The following is an 18,663-nucleotide window of genomic DNA, read 5'->3' on the forward strand; positions in this document are numbered from 1 at the left end:
AACAAAATTTATGTTTGTATCAATAGAATAGGACAAGAATTAAGAATTTAAAAGCAGCATTTTATAGAACCACTGAATCATGTAGTTTTGAAAGGACCTTAAAGACCATCAAGAGATGCACTGTCCCATCACTGAATTCTAATGCCACATCCACATCTATCATGCTATCAAACACAGCAGACCTTACATTCTCTTTTAGTTTTGTACATTTAATTTTATACCTGCATCTTCAAAAGAATCAGGTAAAAGAAAGGGGGAAAAGAGGTTCACTTGTCCCATCCTGAGAGCTACAAATTCACTCATTAGACCCTAGGACCAGAAACCACTTCATGCAACACAACTATCAGTATTGCCTCTGTCCCAAATTGGTTGCAAGTATAAAAGAGGAAAAAAATGTTACTCATAGACAACAACAATGAATCAAAGTACAGCACTTGTCAAGTCCACATAATTGGCAGTGAAATCAAGTCATCAACAAGCTCCTAGAAAGCTTTTAAAGTCATTACTAAAAGCTTTTTCTGCTTTTAAAATAGGCAATACTTGTCAAGACTTAATAAGGTCTAAGAGAAAGTATGAATGCATCCATTTGCCAGAATGACTCATGAACAACTAGGACTGCTCACCAACACAGCAAACAAGAAGCACACTCAGTAGAGATCAAACGTTGAGAGCACCATGGTTCAGACAAACCAATCTTCATTGTCAGACATAGCAGACAACAGTGATCAGTTAGGAAAAAAAAAAAAAGACTATTCTAACAGTATCTTGAATATTTTGCTATAGGTAAGAGATTGTGTTTTTCAAAACCAGAAGAAAGGACAGAATGAAGAGACAATCATTGAACAAAAACTTCATCACTACTTGTGCACTGTCTGTAATGGTTCACACTAATGATCTGCATTCAATCAGTCTGAATTCTCACCAGATGCACTTCCTTTTGCTTCCTTATTAATAGCAGATTTATGAATATGTTGCATCAGTTTTAACAGATCATGCCAACGTTTCTGCCTATAGCACGTCTGAATGTGGCCCAGGAATGTCTGATTTTTCTTTCTAGAAAATGTTTGGTAGAAGAGTTCTTCAAAAGACTCTCGCAGAGGTAGCCAGATCAGCTTGTTATCCACAGGCTTATAACTGAAAAGAAGGAAACGAGTTTAGTTTGTTAGCTCCTGCTTTGTGACTATGATAAACAAGCGTGTACTAACAAAAGCATTCACTGAAACATGATTATGCATTGAAGAAGTTTGGAAACCTGGGTTCTATTTTCCACTAAGATAATGACTGAAGACAAATAGCACTTATTTAAACCACCTTATACAATCAGTTTTAAAAAGACAGAACAGCACTAGTAAGTAAAACAGTTCTGCCACTATTAATGTGCCTAGCACATATTTTATCACACTTACACCAAACAGTTCAGCTGTTTTTAAAGTAACCTTGGGTTCTGCTTTCAAATTACTTTACCACATACATGCATACATTTCAGTTAAAGCGCCTGTGTTGTACAGCAAGGAAAGCAAGGGTTCTTCATGCAAACACGTATTACAAGTAACTTAGGAAACTACGAAACTGGTCTGCATCTGACAATTCTTTGACAATACAACAATGCTTGCACTAGAAGGTGGTTCTTATACTGCCAATTTGTTGTGCAAAACAAACCTAACAGTAATAAACAACTCACCCCCCTAGCAGATCTGCGGTGTCGCTTTGTTGGTTCATGTTGATAACCCTCAGATGGTGTCCTGAGAAAAGAAACAGAAAGCATATCCACTTGTATCGTATCTGTGTTTTGTTTCTTGAATAACCTCTGCACAAGTTCGTGTCCACATTGCATTTACCTGTAACATGAGCGAGGTACTGAACAGTTGAGGTTTTACCAGTTCCTGTCTCACCAACCAAGAGCACAGGCTCTCCTTTGACAACACAAACTGCAAGCTGCTCAATCAGTACTGCAGATGGTCGAGTGGCAGCAAAAGTTTGCTTTGTTCTGAAAAAACAAAGGAAGTCATCCAAAGCCAAGGCTTATCCAGGAGTTCATCTCAATTTTATCTATCTTAAAATTGAATTCAGGATGATTATTATTGATTTAGAAAAGAGTTACAGAAAAAAAATAATTCCAAGATATTCTGATAAGCATTACATAAGATACTTATTTTCCTGAACATACAACCTAAAAATTCAGGGTTCCCAAAGAGGGTCCAGGCCAGTGGAGTTAGTGTCAGGTTCTACAAAGACTTCCCTCCACAAATAAAGAGCCATCAAAATCTTATTACAGTAACTGCAGATCCAAAGAAAGCTTTGAAGAAACTCGTGTATAAAAGAATCTAAACATCCCCACATGCTGTGGCAGCCAGAATTATGACAAAGTCTTAAAAGACCCAGGAAGCAAAACTCAGATTACAAGAGATAATAAGATTACAACTCTTCACATTTCTTCCATTTGAGTGATATTACTTGATTAGCATTTTTTCCATTACGACACTTCCAATATATTCTATTCCAACACAAGATGCTTCAATTCAATTGAAAATTGCAAGATATTCTACCTTTTTACAGTAAGAGCCAGAGTTTGTTTCTTCATGAGACGCACTCTACCCACAGAAACTTCTTGCTCCTGTACTGAAATTTCTGGTTTGAAGAGTTCACAAAAGAACTCTACCTGTAAAGAGAGCATCAAGATTTCCAATAGCAATGTTGTCTGCAACATAATGCTGAAAACACCCTTGTCGCAGTACCAGTATTAATGTGCAAATAGTTTTTTTTTCCTTAGCTTATTTAGTATTTTATGGATTGTTACATATTCACCACCTAAAATCCTGAAGGATGTTATCTACTGTATAAACAATACTTCTCCATTTAACAACTTGGTAATGAGTTCTATGCCATTATGCTACTCTGTTTACTATGGTAGCTCGACTACACAAACTTTAACCTGAGAACAGTTAACATAACAAATAGAAAACAAACTCCCTCAAAATAAAAATAAACCACAAGGAATACTGCTTTGTAACCAAGAACGGTTAGGACAAACATTCCTGTCATCAAACAATGGAAGAAAAGGACAAACAGAGAAATTTCTATTTATAGACCAATACTGATAAATGTTGAATTAATTATAGCTCAGTATACCTTCTTCTTGGAAATATTTAGTTTACTGCCAATAACTTTTGCCATTTTCAGTCTGCTTCCTTGGTTGGACAGCATAGCTGTGAAACAGTCCAATGCCTGCGAGGAAGAAGACAAAGCAACTTTTTCAATACAAATTTTACATTATATGAGAAGCACTACCTTAATTTATATGAGGCTGAATCCAACCCAGACAAATCAAATAACATTATTTAACTGGAGTTCAAAGGGATGAAATAGGAAGTTTAGAACTCTACAATGTAGTGGTTTCTACTCAGTGTAAAAGCGTCTCAAAACCTAGTAACAAAAGCTATTTTTAGATGACTGGAACAAAATGAAGAAAAAAATGAAAAAGGCCTCTGACTGATGGATACCTGAAAAATTCTGAATCTGGAATATAAGCTCCTATATAGAAAAGAAGTAGGAAGGAAGTCTCATGTTTCAAGAAAAAGGAATCTTAAAGTCATCCTGCAAATGTAAGTATCTACTTCTACTGAGAAAATCAGATACTAAGTTACATGAAGAATACAAGATTACTGACAACAGAGCTGATGGTTGTCACCGAGATTCAGCACACATTGAAAGGCCAAGAAGCTTCACCACTGAGCTGGGCTACTGTCACAGAACACAACACATCAGCCAAAACTAACCTGGGAGAGAGAAGTGAAGGGAGAAGGCACTCTTGGTATTCAGTACTATCAGATAAGTAACACTTAACACACTGTGCAACCAACACACACACTATGGATGTGTTATGCCAGTGCATGCCATGGATTGGGTACCAGCTGTATCATCAAAGAACCAGAGCTCCACCGCTTCTGCAAACAGACCCCAATACTTACCCTGTATGCCCATGCACTTCACTAAGTGATATACTCCTCAACATCTACATTACCTACAATGTATTTATTCAGCAGCAGCAGCACACAAGTGCTTCATTAACTAAGCAGTGAAGAACTAAAGAGTAAAACCTTACATCTCCAAAGCATAAATGCAAAGGAGGGGAACCTTAAAGAGAAGCTGTTTTTAAATGATCTAGAAATGCACTTCAGCTATTACATGCCAGGTAAATCTACCCCAACATAAATAGAGAAACAACCTTCAGTATTTTTTGAGCATTGTTTCTAGATACAAGTTCCTACCAGTGGGCAGACATGACATCAAGGGATAAGAAGTGTCTTTGTAGAAAATAGAAGGTTATGTTCCTTCTAATAAATCCAGCTTCTATATCTAGTTTTGTATCCATCTAAATTGTCATATCCTTTACTTCACATTTTAACTCTAATCTTGGGAGCATTTCTCATAAATACTGTTTACATTTACTCCCTCTGAGACATTTACAGTAAGGCGGTTGGGAGTACATACAGCTCCTAAGCAACAAGTAGCAAACACCAAGAACATCTAGTATTTTAAATACTCCCTCAACTAAGCACAGAGCCCTTTTCTTATTGCATACACAACATGCAACACAAGTGAATGAAACAAATGCTCAAATGAAAAGTAAAATTTCCTCAGCCACTTGCAGTCCCAGCTCACATCAGTTGAAACTGCTGCAGTGTACTTTCTGTGTGGCAGCACTAAAGTCTGGATTGGCTTTCAGCACCTTAACACAAACAGCTTTCCTTCACAGGAGACAAATGCTCCAACCACGGTTCAATTGCTTCTGAGGAATATAAATAAATATAAATATTTAAATATAAATTTCTGTATCATATTCCCAAATAATATATTTTAAGATTTGTGATGCAATTTGGGAAAGCAATTTCCAGATTAAATCTTACCGCACCTCCTGAAAAATATTCATTGCTGTGGTTGAAGAAGAACTGTCAAAGTTGTAAGCAATTCTGCTGCACCAATTCAACAAGTCTCTAAGAAGAAAAAGATTTAGTATAACAGTAAAAATTCACAGCACCTTTTCTCATGTTCAGCTTAGTTCATTATGTCATATGGCCATCCCACACCAAGATATTGTTTAGCTGTACACAGGAAGGCACATACAAAAAAGGATGCCATATTTTAATGAATAGACAAGCACATAAAGAGAAACACAATTGATTTCTAAAAGGTTGATTGGAAATAGATAACACATACTACGTTAAACCATTATTGTGATTAATTATGAAATCCAAAACATGAAAACCAGCATGCTATTCACCCAGAAAGGTATCAAGAACTACTTTACAAGATATCAGATGATTATCAACAACAAAATCTTTTTAAATATAACAGGAAGTAAAGGAAATCATTTCCAATTGAGATTTTCTTTTTAGAGATACAGGAAACATGATTTTATAATTCAAAACTGACTCTTCCCATTTTCAGTTTGATTATTTGAATTTCTAACAATGTCAAAAGAAAAAGAAGTTTAAAACCATAAAGCCACCCGAACACCGCAGCAAGCTGATAAAATTTCTTCCTAATAAATGTATAAGAAAAAACAACCTTAAAGAAAGTTCTCGTCCTTCCAGGTTTGGTTTCTTATTTTCCGATCTTGATTCTGATGCGTCTTCTGGTATGGGCCTGGAGCCACAATCAGTGTTTTCTGACGCCTGATATTTCTCTCCCGTAAGGAGAATGAAAATGTCTAGCAAGTGATCAGTCACAAGAGCAAGGTTGGGGTACCTGCTTTGAAGTATCTGAAAAAAGAAAAAGAAAGAAAGAAAAAAAAAAAGAATAAATAAATAAATAAAGTAAACCTTTATTGTCGGAAGGAAACCATCAGCCTTGCAAATTTCAAGAGGATGCAGTTCAACAGGAACCAACACTCAAGGCAGTGAGCTGCACGGAACCAGTCCCTTGTAATCTCTCTTCTTAAACAAATTTAAGTCACTGTGATTTTTAAGATGTCAATTTGAATATCAAAAGAGAATTATGCCAATTAAATTCTACTGCAAATCATTTAATACCTTGCACAAATACCAACAGAAGGAATGAAAGTACATTCCACTCTTAAGTCATAAAGAAACAATTTTAAAACTCGTCACAGAAGGTCTTCTCTTCTGTTCCACTTTATGACAACTTTTTTGAGCACTCAAGTTTATTCACTGCCCTGATTAAGATAGACGTGGGACTAAGTTTTCTTCTCTAATTTCCTTTCAGCTCAGCTCTCTGCTAAAGCTTGCCAACTAAAATCACTGCTTCTGCAAATAAGATTTTCACAGATAAAGGCCAGGAACCAGTACCAATATTCCCCTGTCAAACTGACTTCTAAGATTGGCCAGGACAGCAGAAGGTGCTGCTCTTGCTCCATTATTAATAATTAGCTGGTATATGACAAAATGGGAAAACACACTGATATTTTAAGTTCACTCATAACTGTACTTGCTGCTGACTCTGGATGGATTCTACTTAAAAACTTTTCCAGTCTGAAAAAACTGAGAAGTTTCTTTCAAATTTTCTGCCAGAGATAATCATCCCTTTTTCACTTCACTAAGGCTCTTTTACAGCTGGACTGTTTTAAGCTCATTCAAAGAGAATGTTTAGAGAATTCTATTTCATGTAAGTCCTGGGCTCTGTTAATTTGCTGATGGACTAAACCATGCAAAAATTCCTTGGAAATTTTAACAGAAGATGTTATTAGAAACAGACATGTGTAGTTGATAACTTAGTAACCACTTTTCATCTCAAAACCCAGAACTTGGGATTGTAATAAGCTCAATTACCTCTCCCCCCATCCCTCCTTGTTTTTTTAAATCTCCATGGGCAAAGTAATTTGATCCTTAGATCCATTCACAGCAAAACTCCAACAACTTCTTATTTTTCTATCAAACTACCCATTTACTTCAAAACTGACAGAATTCTGAAGTCATAAAGGTGAGTGTACTGCTGAACTTGCAGAGAAAGGGATGAAATTCACATGCCACAATAGAGCAAAACACATCATACCTCCTTGAGTTCAATTTTGCTCATGTTATCCATATGTATTTTGGTCCAATACTTGTCCAGAAGAGCAGCATGGCTGCTTTGCTGTCTGTACCAACCTCCGCCACAACTGAATACTCTAAATAAAAGTAACATGAAGAAATGCACACATTACATCCTAGTGAAGAATTTATTGTTTTCAGCGCAGATAACACATTAAACACTGCTGCTACTGGATAATATGTATGCCTATACTTGGTGGCATACAAAGCACTGTGATCAACAGTTCTATGTCTGGATGGAGGCCGATTACAAGTGGTATCCCCCAAGGGCCTGTCTTGGGTCCAGTGCTCTTCAACGTCTTCATCAGTGACACACGAGACGGCATCGCATGCACCCTCAGCAAGTTTGCAGACAACAAACTGAGTGGTGCAGCTGATGTACTGCAGGGAAGGCCACTAAAATGATTAGAGGGCTGGAGCACCTCTCCTATGAGGAAAGGATGAGGGAACTGGGCTTGATTAGCTTTGAGAATAGAAGGCTCCAGGGAGACGTCATTGTGGCCTCCCACTACTTGAAGGGAACACATAAAAAGGAGGGGGTATGACTGTTTACATGAGTTTATATTGACAGGACAAGGGGGAATGATTTTAAATTGAGACAGAGGAGGTTTAAGTTAGATATCAGGAGAATGTTTGTCACACAGAGGGTGGTGATGCACTGGAACAGGTTGCCCAAGGAGGTTGTGGGTGTGCCATCCTTGGAGGCATTCAAGGCCAGGCTGGATGTGACTCTGGGCAGCCTGGTCTGGTGGTTGGTGATCCTGCACATAGCAGGGGGGGTGAAACTAGATGATCTTTAAGGTTCTTTTCAACACAGGCCATTCTGTGATTCTGTTTACCCTTCATTTGTCATTTATAACAAACACATGTAACTGGAAACTGCTAGAACACTCAGACCAATTTTTAAACTTGCTGTATTTGACTTAAGAATATGACAATTCGCATTAACTCATTTAACTCTATGCGCTTACCTCCGGGTTGCAAAAAACTGGAATCCTGGTGCTACTTTCAAGCAGTCACCACGACCAGGAATTAGCAATTCCTTTTTTTCCAAAAGAGGAATTAAGACAGAGATCTGGAGAGGAAAATACACTCTATGAAACATTGTTTTTTTTGGGTGGGGAAACATTAACCAACATCCTACCCAGTTACATTCAATCCACATATGAAACACTTCTCCTCACTAATGGTCCTCACTACATTGTCAGCAACAGCTTTTCCTGCAGACTGAACTTGTAAGTGACACAAACTTGAACCACTGAGTCTCAATTACTTTTATTCAGTAATTGAAGCCATAGGTATGATTCCCTCCCTTCCATCTCCTCCACTCAGGTTTAACATGAAAACGGAAATGACAGTTTTCACTACAAATCCGAACTAAAACTATTGGCTTTGAGTTGTCAAATGATTGATTTGGTTCTCAGAAGTGTCAGAAGGCTTGTTTTCTTTATCTACCTGAACAAAGATAATATTCATCTCAAAGATATCAATCTAAAAACATTAGCACTGTTATAGTGTATACCCTGCTAGCAAATACTAGCTCTGAATTTGAATGTGGGAAATCAATTAAAATCCATGGTGCTTATTATAACACCGTATTTTTTAATAACCAAACTAGAGGAAAGAAATCTGGACCAACAGAAAAAAAAATATATATATATACATATTTAAAAAAGACACTAGAAAAATCTTACTATCAACATCAGCCTAATACAGTGACTGATATTCTGTGGTTTTTGAGTCACATTTGTTTTCAAACATTGGAACACTATTTCAAAGAGACATTGCTCGTTACCAGCATCACTGCAATTCTTCACAGTGAAATCAGGGGCAACGTCATCGCTGCTCTACAGCAGTGACAACAACTGCAGTGTAACTATCTTTGAAGAAAGCCAGGCTAGTTTTATTTTAACCCCTGTTGAAGAAGCATTATTTTCAGTAAATTGCCATAGAATCCATAGTGACTGGAATCCAAGAATTGCTACTACAGCCTTAAGACAAACATTATAGTGAACAAGAACCTACGTACCACATCCAGAGGAGCATAATCAATATCCTCCAGAAGTATCCAATGACCCTTGGTAACAGCTTGTGTCAAGGTTCCAGGCTGCCAAACAAACTCCCCTGGGACATCTGTACAACGATACATACCAAGCAGCGTCTATGACAGAAACAAGTGCTGAATTAGAGACTTGCTCATTACATGCCTTCATAATTTAAAGTGAAAATGACCTGGGATACAAATAACACTGTCTGCTAATCCTACTAATATGGGTCCATCATTACACTTCAAGAAAAAACATTTTATTCCTCCAGACTGTAGCATAGTAACAAGAATGAATTAGGTAATTAGATGGCTAAGTACATAGGTGCGCCACTGCAACTAATAGAGAAAATCAACAGCATAACACAGGAAAAATGGGAGAAAGCCAGACAAAACACATAACTTAAACAGAATGGATAATGCACAATCATGTAGAGAATTTAAATAATGAGGAAGCTGAACTGATTTTTCTTTAAATCTACTATTCTCACTAATAGCCAGAACAATACTGTAAGAAGCTGAAGGTTGCGAGGTCTTAGCAAAAAATTTGCATGTTATCTTATTCATTTCCTTTCATTATCAGGATCATTAAAAGACCATTATATTTTTATGACGTAAAACAATGTCATCATTTACCTTGCTATCAGTTTGATCCCCAAGTTGGACTTTCAAAATATGAGGAGGCTTTGTCCTTCCAGTAACAGCTGCTAAATATTCAATTAAAGTAGTTTTTCCACATCCTATTGGTCCCTCCAATAAAACAGGACTTTGAAAAGCTACAGCAATAGCAAGGTTTTGAAGATTTGTGCAGGCAGATTCAACCAAAACAAAACGGCTGACGGTATTTTCCTGTTAAAACAAAATGTGGAGTTACTGCAATGAAATAGCTTTTTTTCTTTTAAATAGGTTTTACTACACAGAACAATTATGAAAGCATGTATGATTATTGGAAAATTTTAGCCTACAAACCTGTCAACACACATCAACTATAATTAAACTTCTTAGAGCTGTGGACTATAAAGACTGTATGTAATGACAGATATTAAAATAGACTTCATCAAAAACCTATTATAGGTGAAACACTTAATTTAGTATATGTACAATTTGTTCCCAAAGGGAGTTCACACTAAATTGTCAGCAGACACAGCAACTATTCAATCATCACATTCGTGTCAATCAAATACAATTTGTAATACAAATGAAATTAAATCATCAGAATGGATCCCAATTAAAAAGTAAAATCAAATGGCAGTTAGATGCAGGTTACGTATGAACATAAAAACTGATGTGCTGTATTTTCTTCTTGCTGCACAGGTCAAAGTATAGGGTCATTAAACACAATGCATGGGGGACTGGGTAATTAAATTCAGAAGATTTTTTTGCTTCACTCAAACTGCAATGGATACACAGTTTACTGAAAGGTAATTCATCAATGACAGATGCTCTCCAAATATTTTAATCATTCAACACTCACTAATATGCCAGTATACGGCACAAAGACTACTACTCTGCTCCAAAACTTTCTCCCTGCTGCAATGAATTTCAAACCATATACTCAATTCAATGCATACATGCACACACACAGACAGATTTAAAAGATACTAAATTAAAGTCACAGAAGCAGAGAGGGAAAAGGAAAAAAAAAAAAAAAAAAAAATTCGGGATATTAGCAGTCTTCATTTATCCCTTTGTCCTTCATTTGTGAACGTGTTACAAAATTAAGTAACAATACTCGGGCCAAATACTGTCAAAAATTGTGACTTAATGAGAAAACCAGTCAAGAATACTGACTGCAGCTACAAAAAAGAACCCGAACAATTAAAGATTAATAGCATCTCAGCAAAAAATAGGTTAGAAGAAATGCTACTTAATCAAACATACTATTGCATTTGATGGTTTTGTTAAAACTGTAAAGCACTACACTACATTCGGCATCACACAGCTCAAGTGAAATGGAGAAAGTAAGCTCTTCCTTAACTCCTTAATCCTGCCTTCTAGAAGAGTAAGGAGCAGCCTTGTTTTCCTTTAATAACATAACTTCAGAGAAAGGCAATTGATAATATCCCTGGATAGCACAAAGCACTACGTCTCTTATAGCATGTTCTTAAGTATTGCTACAAAGAAGATGACAACAACAGGACTATTAGAATCACAGAATCATAGAATGGTTTGGATTGAAAAAGACCTTTAAGTTCATCTAGTTCCAAGCCCCTGCTTAGGCAGGTACACCTCCCTCTACATCAGGTTGCTCAAAGCCCTATCCAGCCTGGCCTTGGATGCTACCAGGGAGGAGGAATCCACAACCTTGCTGGGCAACTTGTTCCTGCATCTTACCACCTTCACAGAAAAGAATTTCTTCTTTATATCTAGTCTAAATCTACTCTCTTCCAGCTTAAAACCATTTCCCCCCATTCTGTCACTACATGCTCTTATAAAAAGTCCCTTCCCAGCTTTCCTGTAGTCCTTCTTCAGGCATTGGAAGGGCTTTGAGTACTTGGAAGCTTTATTATACTTTCACTGTTGCATTCCACAGCAAAGCTTCCCCTGCAGTTCCAATATTACATATCACTAGTTACAGCATACATCAAAAAAACAACAGATACACAAATTATCCATAGTATCCCAATAACTTTTTAGTAGGAATAAAGTCAGTTCACAAAAAAAAAGGTACAGACAACACCCGGTTACATACCTGCTGTTCTTCAGAAACAAGCTTTAGTCTAGGCAGCACAATACCACAAACAGCTACTACATTTGCAGACAGGTCACCCGATACAATATGGCCTTGTTTATATCGCACTTCTTTCTCCTTTTGCCAAAATGAGGAATCTGGATTGGCCAAAACAAGGGCTTGTTCCACATTCTGCACCTGAGATTCTTCTAGTAGCCTGTCAAATCCACATCCATGTATATTAATTCAACTGATAGCCACCAACAAATCAACTTTGTTCAATATTGAAAATGTTCCTACTTTAGTCTGAAATGTGTCAGCTCCTCAGGACTGAAGATCTTCTTCATGAAAGACAATTTATGTTCATCGTTCATACACGTAACCAGAGCTAAACAGTTTGAAGTATACCTAAAAATTATATTTAGAACAAAAGATGTCAAATTATAGTTGAAAACATTTAGCTTGACAACTCTTGCAAATCAAAATACCAATTTGGGAAAAACATGAAGATAACTTTACCTTTAGAAATAATTTTAAAGCTATGTTAAACATTTTATATCTTTTTCTGATACATTTCTCCAGAGAAAAGAAATTCTTTCATTATATAACCTATCATTAACATGCTAACTTGTTAACATTCCTCTGAAATGCTGAAAAAACAACAGAAATACAGTAAAAGATGGGACTTTCCTAAACAAATGGAGGTAAGCATATAAAAGAATGAAAACATTTTCTCTGCCCAACTATTCCTTCCCTGTTTCCCATTCAAATGGTCACCATTAACCCTTCAAATCTGCAATTTCCCATTATTTCTAAAATAACCAAAATACACTGAACTTAAGACTCAGCACCAAAAAATACAACTCCTACACATTGGCTTCACAGTAACATAAAGCTGCCTCAAAATAAAACAATCATAGAATGGTTTGGGTTGGAAGGGATCTTTAAGATCACACAGTTCCAATCCCCTGCTATAGTCAGGGACACGTCCCTCTAGACCAGGTTGCTCAAAGCCCCATCCAGCCTGGCCTTGAATGCCTCCAGGGAGGGGGCATCCACCACCTCACTGGGCAACCTGCTCCAGTGTCTCACCACCCTCACAGTAAAGAATTTCTTCCTAATATCCCATCTAAATCTACCCTTTTTCAGTTCAAAACTGTTTTCCCTTGTCCCGTCAATACATGCCCTTACAAAAAGTCTTCCCCAGCTCCCCGTGTACTGGAAAGCTGCCATAAGGTTCCCCTGAAGCAGTTAAAAGCAGTGGTATAATAAGTGAAAAGTGGCATATTACTCTTATGAAATGGCCAGGGGCATGTGTGCTCCACTTTTCATTACTCATTTTTCCAAGAATATAATAGAATTGTAGCAAGGCTTGGGTTGGAAGGAACCTCAAGGATCATCAAGTTCTAAACCCCCACCACAGGCAGAGTTGCCATCTGCTAGATTAAATACTAGCTAAGGGTCCCATCCAATCTGTCCTTAGACACCTCCAGGGAATGGGCATTCACAACCTCTCTGGGCAGCCTATTCCAGCATCTCACTACTGTCTCTGTAAAAAAAAGTTTCCACTGACACCAAACTTACATCTTCCTTCTTTATTCTAAAGCAATTTCCCTTGTTCTACTGCTATTTACCCATGTAAAAAGTTGATTTTCCTCACGTTTATAAACTTCCTTTAAATAGTGAAAGGCCACAATGTGGTCTTCCTGTAGTCTTCTCTTATCCAGGCTGAACAAGCTCAGTTCCTTCACCCTACCTTCATAGCAGAGGTGATCCAGCCCTTGGATCATCTTCATAGCCCTCATCTGGACCCTCTCCAAAAGCTCCACATCTTTTCTGTTTTGGGGGCCCCAGACTTGGATGCAATACTCCAGCTGGAGCTTTATGAAGGCATAGTGAGGGAAAGCCATCTACCTCACTCTGCTGGCCATCCCTCTTCTGTCAAAATCCGGGATACCACTGGCTTTCTGGACCACAAGTGCATGCTGCTGGCTCATGTTAAATTTTTCTTCAACCAACACCCCTAAGTCCTTCTCAGCAGGCCTATATCATCAAGTTTTCCTAGACATAGCTGGGATTACTTCAACCCGAGTGCAAAAAGTTGCACTTCGATTTGTTTAATCTCATTAGTTTCACAAGAGTCCACCTTTCGAGTTTATCAAGGTCTCTCTGGATGGCATCCCTTCCTTGTGCTGTACCAACTACACTGCTAAACTTGGTGTCATCAGCAAACATGCTGAAGGTGTACTCAGTCCCACCACCTATGTCACAGACAAAGACGTTAAATAGCTGAACGCACGTCATCCTGACGGTTATATTTGACAACACTCTTGTTCCTGTACTTTACGAATTCAAGATACAGTTGCCTTTTCTATGGAAAAAGATTTGAACTTTTTACACTTACCAACGGACCAAAGTGTCATGACTCCTTAGGAGTGGAATACACACGCTCCAGTCCCATAATTCCCGGAAAACTGACTGATCCTTTTGTAAAAACCTATACGATGCTTCCATGAGGTCCCGTAACTTCATTCGTCTGCGCCCATATCGGACTGTGTTTGCATCTGAGCTTTCCAAGAAAAGCCTCTGGAAAACTGGTGATGTGTTCTTAAAATATCTCAAAGCAAATCTTCGTAAAGAAAAAAAGAGAGAGAAAGAGGTGGAACAGAGACATCTAAGCCAGAACAAAGGAAAATACTCACTAATGTGTTAATTCAGAGGTCCAGAAACAGTAACTGATGACATACTGTGCATGAGGCCTTTTATTTATCTTTGTCCATGCCTGGGAAAGGTAGCCACTTCAACTATCAGCTTACAACAGATGCTTTACTACATTAGAAATTATTATTTGTTTAGTAAAGGGAAACATCACCAATTTTAATGTGGTAAAATCTCTGGTTTTTCTTGTTTACTGAAGAAGTAGTATTAACTCTCAGGCGACTTTCTATTCTACTGGCCTACAGATCTAAAATTAAATACAGACATTTTGGTTGTTAACAGAATAAGTCAACTGTTTCCTTCTAATCAAATGATCTAAGACAAAAGTCATGCTAGATATTACCTCATAATTGAATTTAAAGAAGCACTGCTTAAGACTTGTGTTTTCGAAGTCGTTCTTTCAATTGAATGGACACTTGTTATTGCAAAAAGCCAAAGCATTAAAACAACGCATCCCAGTAAATACTGGCGAGCAAACGCACTCTGAGGCACTATGTAACTTACGGCAAAACATCAGGATGGTCAGCAACCAGCTTGCTCATCGCTACACACAGCCTTTCATGCCGATCATGGTTGATTTGGCCACCAGCTTTAATGGCGGTTGCATTTCGTTCCAATAAGTCCAGCAAGACTGGACGAAGCTGGCGGCCAATTAATAGAGTACATTCTTTATCCAATAATAACAGTGCTAAAGCGTCAAGGATGCACTGTCGATCCTGTTGAGTCCAAGTCTAGAGGAAAAAAAGAAAGAAAGAAGGAACTGGTTAAAAGGGAAATTATATAGACTTTTAGTTTCAGAACCATTCACACACGTTCCATAGTGAACTTTACAGGAAGAAAATATCCAGTGAAAGAATCACAGAATCACAGAATCACAGAATTATAGGGGTTGGAAGGGACCTCTAGAGATCATCGAGTCCAACCCCCCTGCCAAAGCAGGCTCCCTACACCACGTCGCACAGGTAGGCGTCCAGGCGAGTCTTGAATATCTCCAGAGAAGGAGACTCCACCACCTCCCTGGGCAGCCTGTTCCAGTGCTCCGTCACCCTCACTGTAAAGAAGTTCTTGCGCACATTCGTGCGGAACTTCCTATGCTGGAGTTTCAGCCCATTGCCCCTAGTCCTGTCCCCACGCACTACTGAAAAGAGACCAGAAAGGACTTATTTGATGCAGCTCTCCATACGTAATGACACATTAAGTAGGAATTATAAAAAAAAATTATAAATTCAAGTTCTCAAAAAAAGTTGTTACCTTCTTATTAGAAGCCATTACGATGAATAATAACAAAAAAGCATACATCTGCAAGTTGAAGTTGAGATTTTTTTCTTACTCTTTTATAAAAATGTTCCTTTATGCAAGTAAAACGTTAGGCTTCAGAACATACACAGAATAGATTTTGATCTTCTGATCTACCATAGGGAAAAAAATACAACACCAAACATACACAATCTTCCAAACTATTACTGAAGAAACACAGTTTCTTGTGTATTTAAGCTTAAGTTTCTTTGGTCTTTGACCTCGTGCTATTATCCAAACACTGTACCACTTCAGTGATGTTTAGCACATAACAGTGCTTTGACTTAGGAAAAAAAGATCATTGATTTGCCTAGAGCAGTTTTGCTCTCAACTTTGACCTTCCACCCTCCCCTCCCGCACTGACTGAGTAAACGCATCAACACTATTTTACCTTTCCTGTCAAATAGCAGTAAATATCAGCTAGGCAGGGAAGCTTTCCAAACAGTCACTTACTGAATTTATATGGAAATACTCTGCAATTTAGATAGTCTCATTTTAGCAACACATGCTGTCAATTTCTGCCTGTCCTGGACTTTTGTTAGTTGTATAAAATCTGCTGCTGTGCATGCAGACAGAATCATCCCATTGCTACAAGAGCTCCCGAATGCTGCTTTCCAAAGATCTCCCAAGGTTTTACCACAGTTGATGTCCTCTTAGCATATGTATGTACTCATTCAAGTACTTCACTTGTCCAACATGTAAGAAATCAGGAAAACCACAATACACATTACAAAGATTAAAACCATCACATTAACCTCGAGTGATTAATAACAATAACAAGTAAATAACAACTACCTTCTGCTTCCTAATCAAAAGTCCTTGGTGACACTAACAAGGCACAACAGGGTGCTTAATTCATTAACCAGAGCTTTTAGTATCAAATAAAAGGAACAATTAACAATAAAGCAGAAAATAAGCGTAGTGGATCAGTCTCATTTGGTAATATTTTCTAGTAACTTGACTACCACGCACCAAATTAATTAGAAACATTGTGAGAGCAAGTGGTATTTTTTTAATCATAGTACCCTTAGGACATACAGAAGTGATATGAAGAAAAAAATAAAGAAAGAAAAAAGCACAGTGGCAACATTCTCGTTCTACAAAGAAACTGTACATTTGATTCTAGAGCCTCTCAGTATAAATGAAAAACTTTATGGAAAAACATAATATGTCAGGGGATTTGTAATGAAAGGCTGCTTTATGAAATACACAACTTTCTCAGTCAGTAGCAAAGGACAGCTGATCTGCAAGTGTTCAGTATTAGTCTATGAGTCCAGGATGGTAAAACTTTGCCTAGAAAGCACCGCAAACAACAATCCAACAAATACACGCAGTGTGCATTGATAACAGAACAAACACTGAAGAGAAACACAGCCAGGATCAAACCCTGGAATTAAAGATCACCTCTGACTGCTCCGCCAGCAGTACATCAACCTGCACTGCGCAGTTACTTACTGCTCACTGTGTACAGAAGTCTTTTTTAAGAACTAGCCAAGTCCAAAACTCCAGAGTAGGAGAGATCATAGCAGGAAACAACCTGAGTCTGCAGAACAGCCACCCCTCTGCTCACAGCCCTCAGGTATTCCTCCCAAATTCAGTAAGATAAAGAGAAAACTTGCACTCTTATAAGCCATATGCTTAGAAATGAAATGAAAAGAGGGTTGTACAGCATCACAAGGAAAACAAGGAAAACTTCAGCTTCCTGCAAAATAAGGCAGAACTATCCTACACCTCCAGCAATTTACTCTCAACGCAGGAGCACAGGCCACCAAGTGAGAACATTCTGTCTTTCATATCTTTGTATTCCTTAACTTATTGTAACACATTGTCTCACAGAAATAACAGCTCTTCGAAACTAGAAACAGGACGTGAGAATACAGACAGAAAGTGCAAAATATCCTCCCTTACTTAAAATGCTGCATCTTGTCATCCTAGTTAAGCTTACAAACAAAAAACTGAAGCTGTGTTTTAAGAAACAGTAGTCAGCCTTAATTATCAGGACATTTCACTTTTAAATTGAAAAAAGAATGGCAAAATGATGTACAGCTAAAATAGTAGAGTAGAATGTGAGATACAAACAGTTCCATAAAATAAACAAAGAAAACAACCATAAAGGTCTCTATTTGTTCAAATTTTTATATTCCTCTATTTGTGCGGTGCTTAAAACTCTGAGGTGTGTAAAGAACACGAAGGAATGAGGGTATTTTTGCACTGTTCCCTTCCTATGACTACTTCACTCTTCGCATATAACGAACATCTCCACTGATATTACACCATCACAGAGAGCCAAAAGTAAGCCGATTTACACACGGCCTGCACTTGCAATACTATACAAGAAGGATCTGAATCCTATCTGACTCCTATCTGGATTCAGATAAGCCTCCAGTAACACACAGAATCAGGAGCAGACTCTGACACTCTGTAAAGCTGATTTTTTACTAGATGGTACAGAAATGTACAGGGGCTTATAGCTATAAGTTTCTCATTCATGAGCGGTGCCACATCATCACAGACTGTCAAGGGAGGCGATGAAGTCACTGTCTCTGGGGGTGTTCAAGAACCACACAGGTATGGCACTGAGGAACATGGTTAGTGAGTGCGGTGATGGACTGATGGTTGGAATAGCTGATCTTAGTGTTCTTTTCCAATCTTAATGATTTTGTGATTTTTCTAGACACTCAAAAGATTTTCTAGACACAGATTTTGAATCAACATGTGCATATGACGTAGGGTCTCCAGAAACTCTGGCATGAATAGTGTCAATAATACGGCACCCGATGTGCTGCTGTCCTGTTATTACACTTCCACAGGTGCACCACAGACACAGCAAACTGGATGTGAAAGCAACTAAACAAAGTATGCATTTTCAGCATCATCGTGGTAAT

General features: G+C 37.9%; 1 protein-coding gene across 3 annotated transcripts in view; it reads right to left on the reverse strand.

Moving 5' to 3' along the window:
- Positions 1–18,663, reverse strand: part of MDN1 (midasin AAA ATPase 1) — an 86,407-nt gene that overhangs the window by 67,199 nt on the left and 545 nt on the right. For all 3 annotated transcript variants that reach the window (XM_072331399.1, XM_072331400.1, XM_072331398.1), the window contains exons 2-16: positions 14,987–15,213; positions 14,169–14,393; positions 12,065–12,172; positions 11,786–11,981; positions 9,730–9,942; positions 9,079–9,210; positions 8,021–8,124; positions 7,012–7,126; positions 5,569–5,762; positions 4,913–4,994; positions 3,130–3,225; positions 2,547–2,659; positions 1,839–1,987; positions 1,682–1,742; positions 923–1,134 (exon numbers count right to left, since the gene is read on the reverse strand). In XM_072331399.1, coding sequence (XP_072187500.1) covers positions 923–1,134; positions 1,682–1,742; positions 1,839–1,987; positions 2,547–2,659; positions 3,130–3,225; positions 4,913–4,994; positions 5,569–5,762; positions 7,012–7,126; positions 8,021–8,124; positions 9,079–9,210; positions 9,730–9,942; positions 11,786–11,981; positions 12,065–12,172; positions 14,169–14,393; positions 14,987–15,213 — 2,227 coding nt within the window. The remainder of the gene's footprint in view (positions 1–922; positions 1,135–1,681; positions 1,743–1,838; positions 1,988–2,546; positions 2,660–3,129; positions 3,226–4,912; positions 4,995–5,568; positions 5,763–7,011; positions 7,127–8,020; positions 8,125–9,078; positions 9,211–9,729; positions 9,943–11,785; positions 11,982–12,064; positions 12,173–14,168; positions 14,394–14,986; positions 15,214–18,663) is intronic.

This window comes from Excalfactoria chinensis, chromosome 3, assembly GCF_039878825.1.
Source record: "Excalfactoria chinensis isolate bCotChi1 chromosome 3, bCotChi1.hap2, whole genome shotgun sequence".
NCBI lineage: Eukaryota > Metazoa > Chordata > Aves > Galliformes > Phasianidae > Excalfactoria > Excalfactoria chinensis.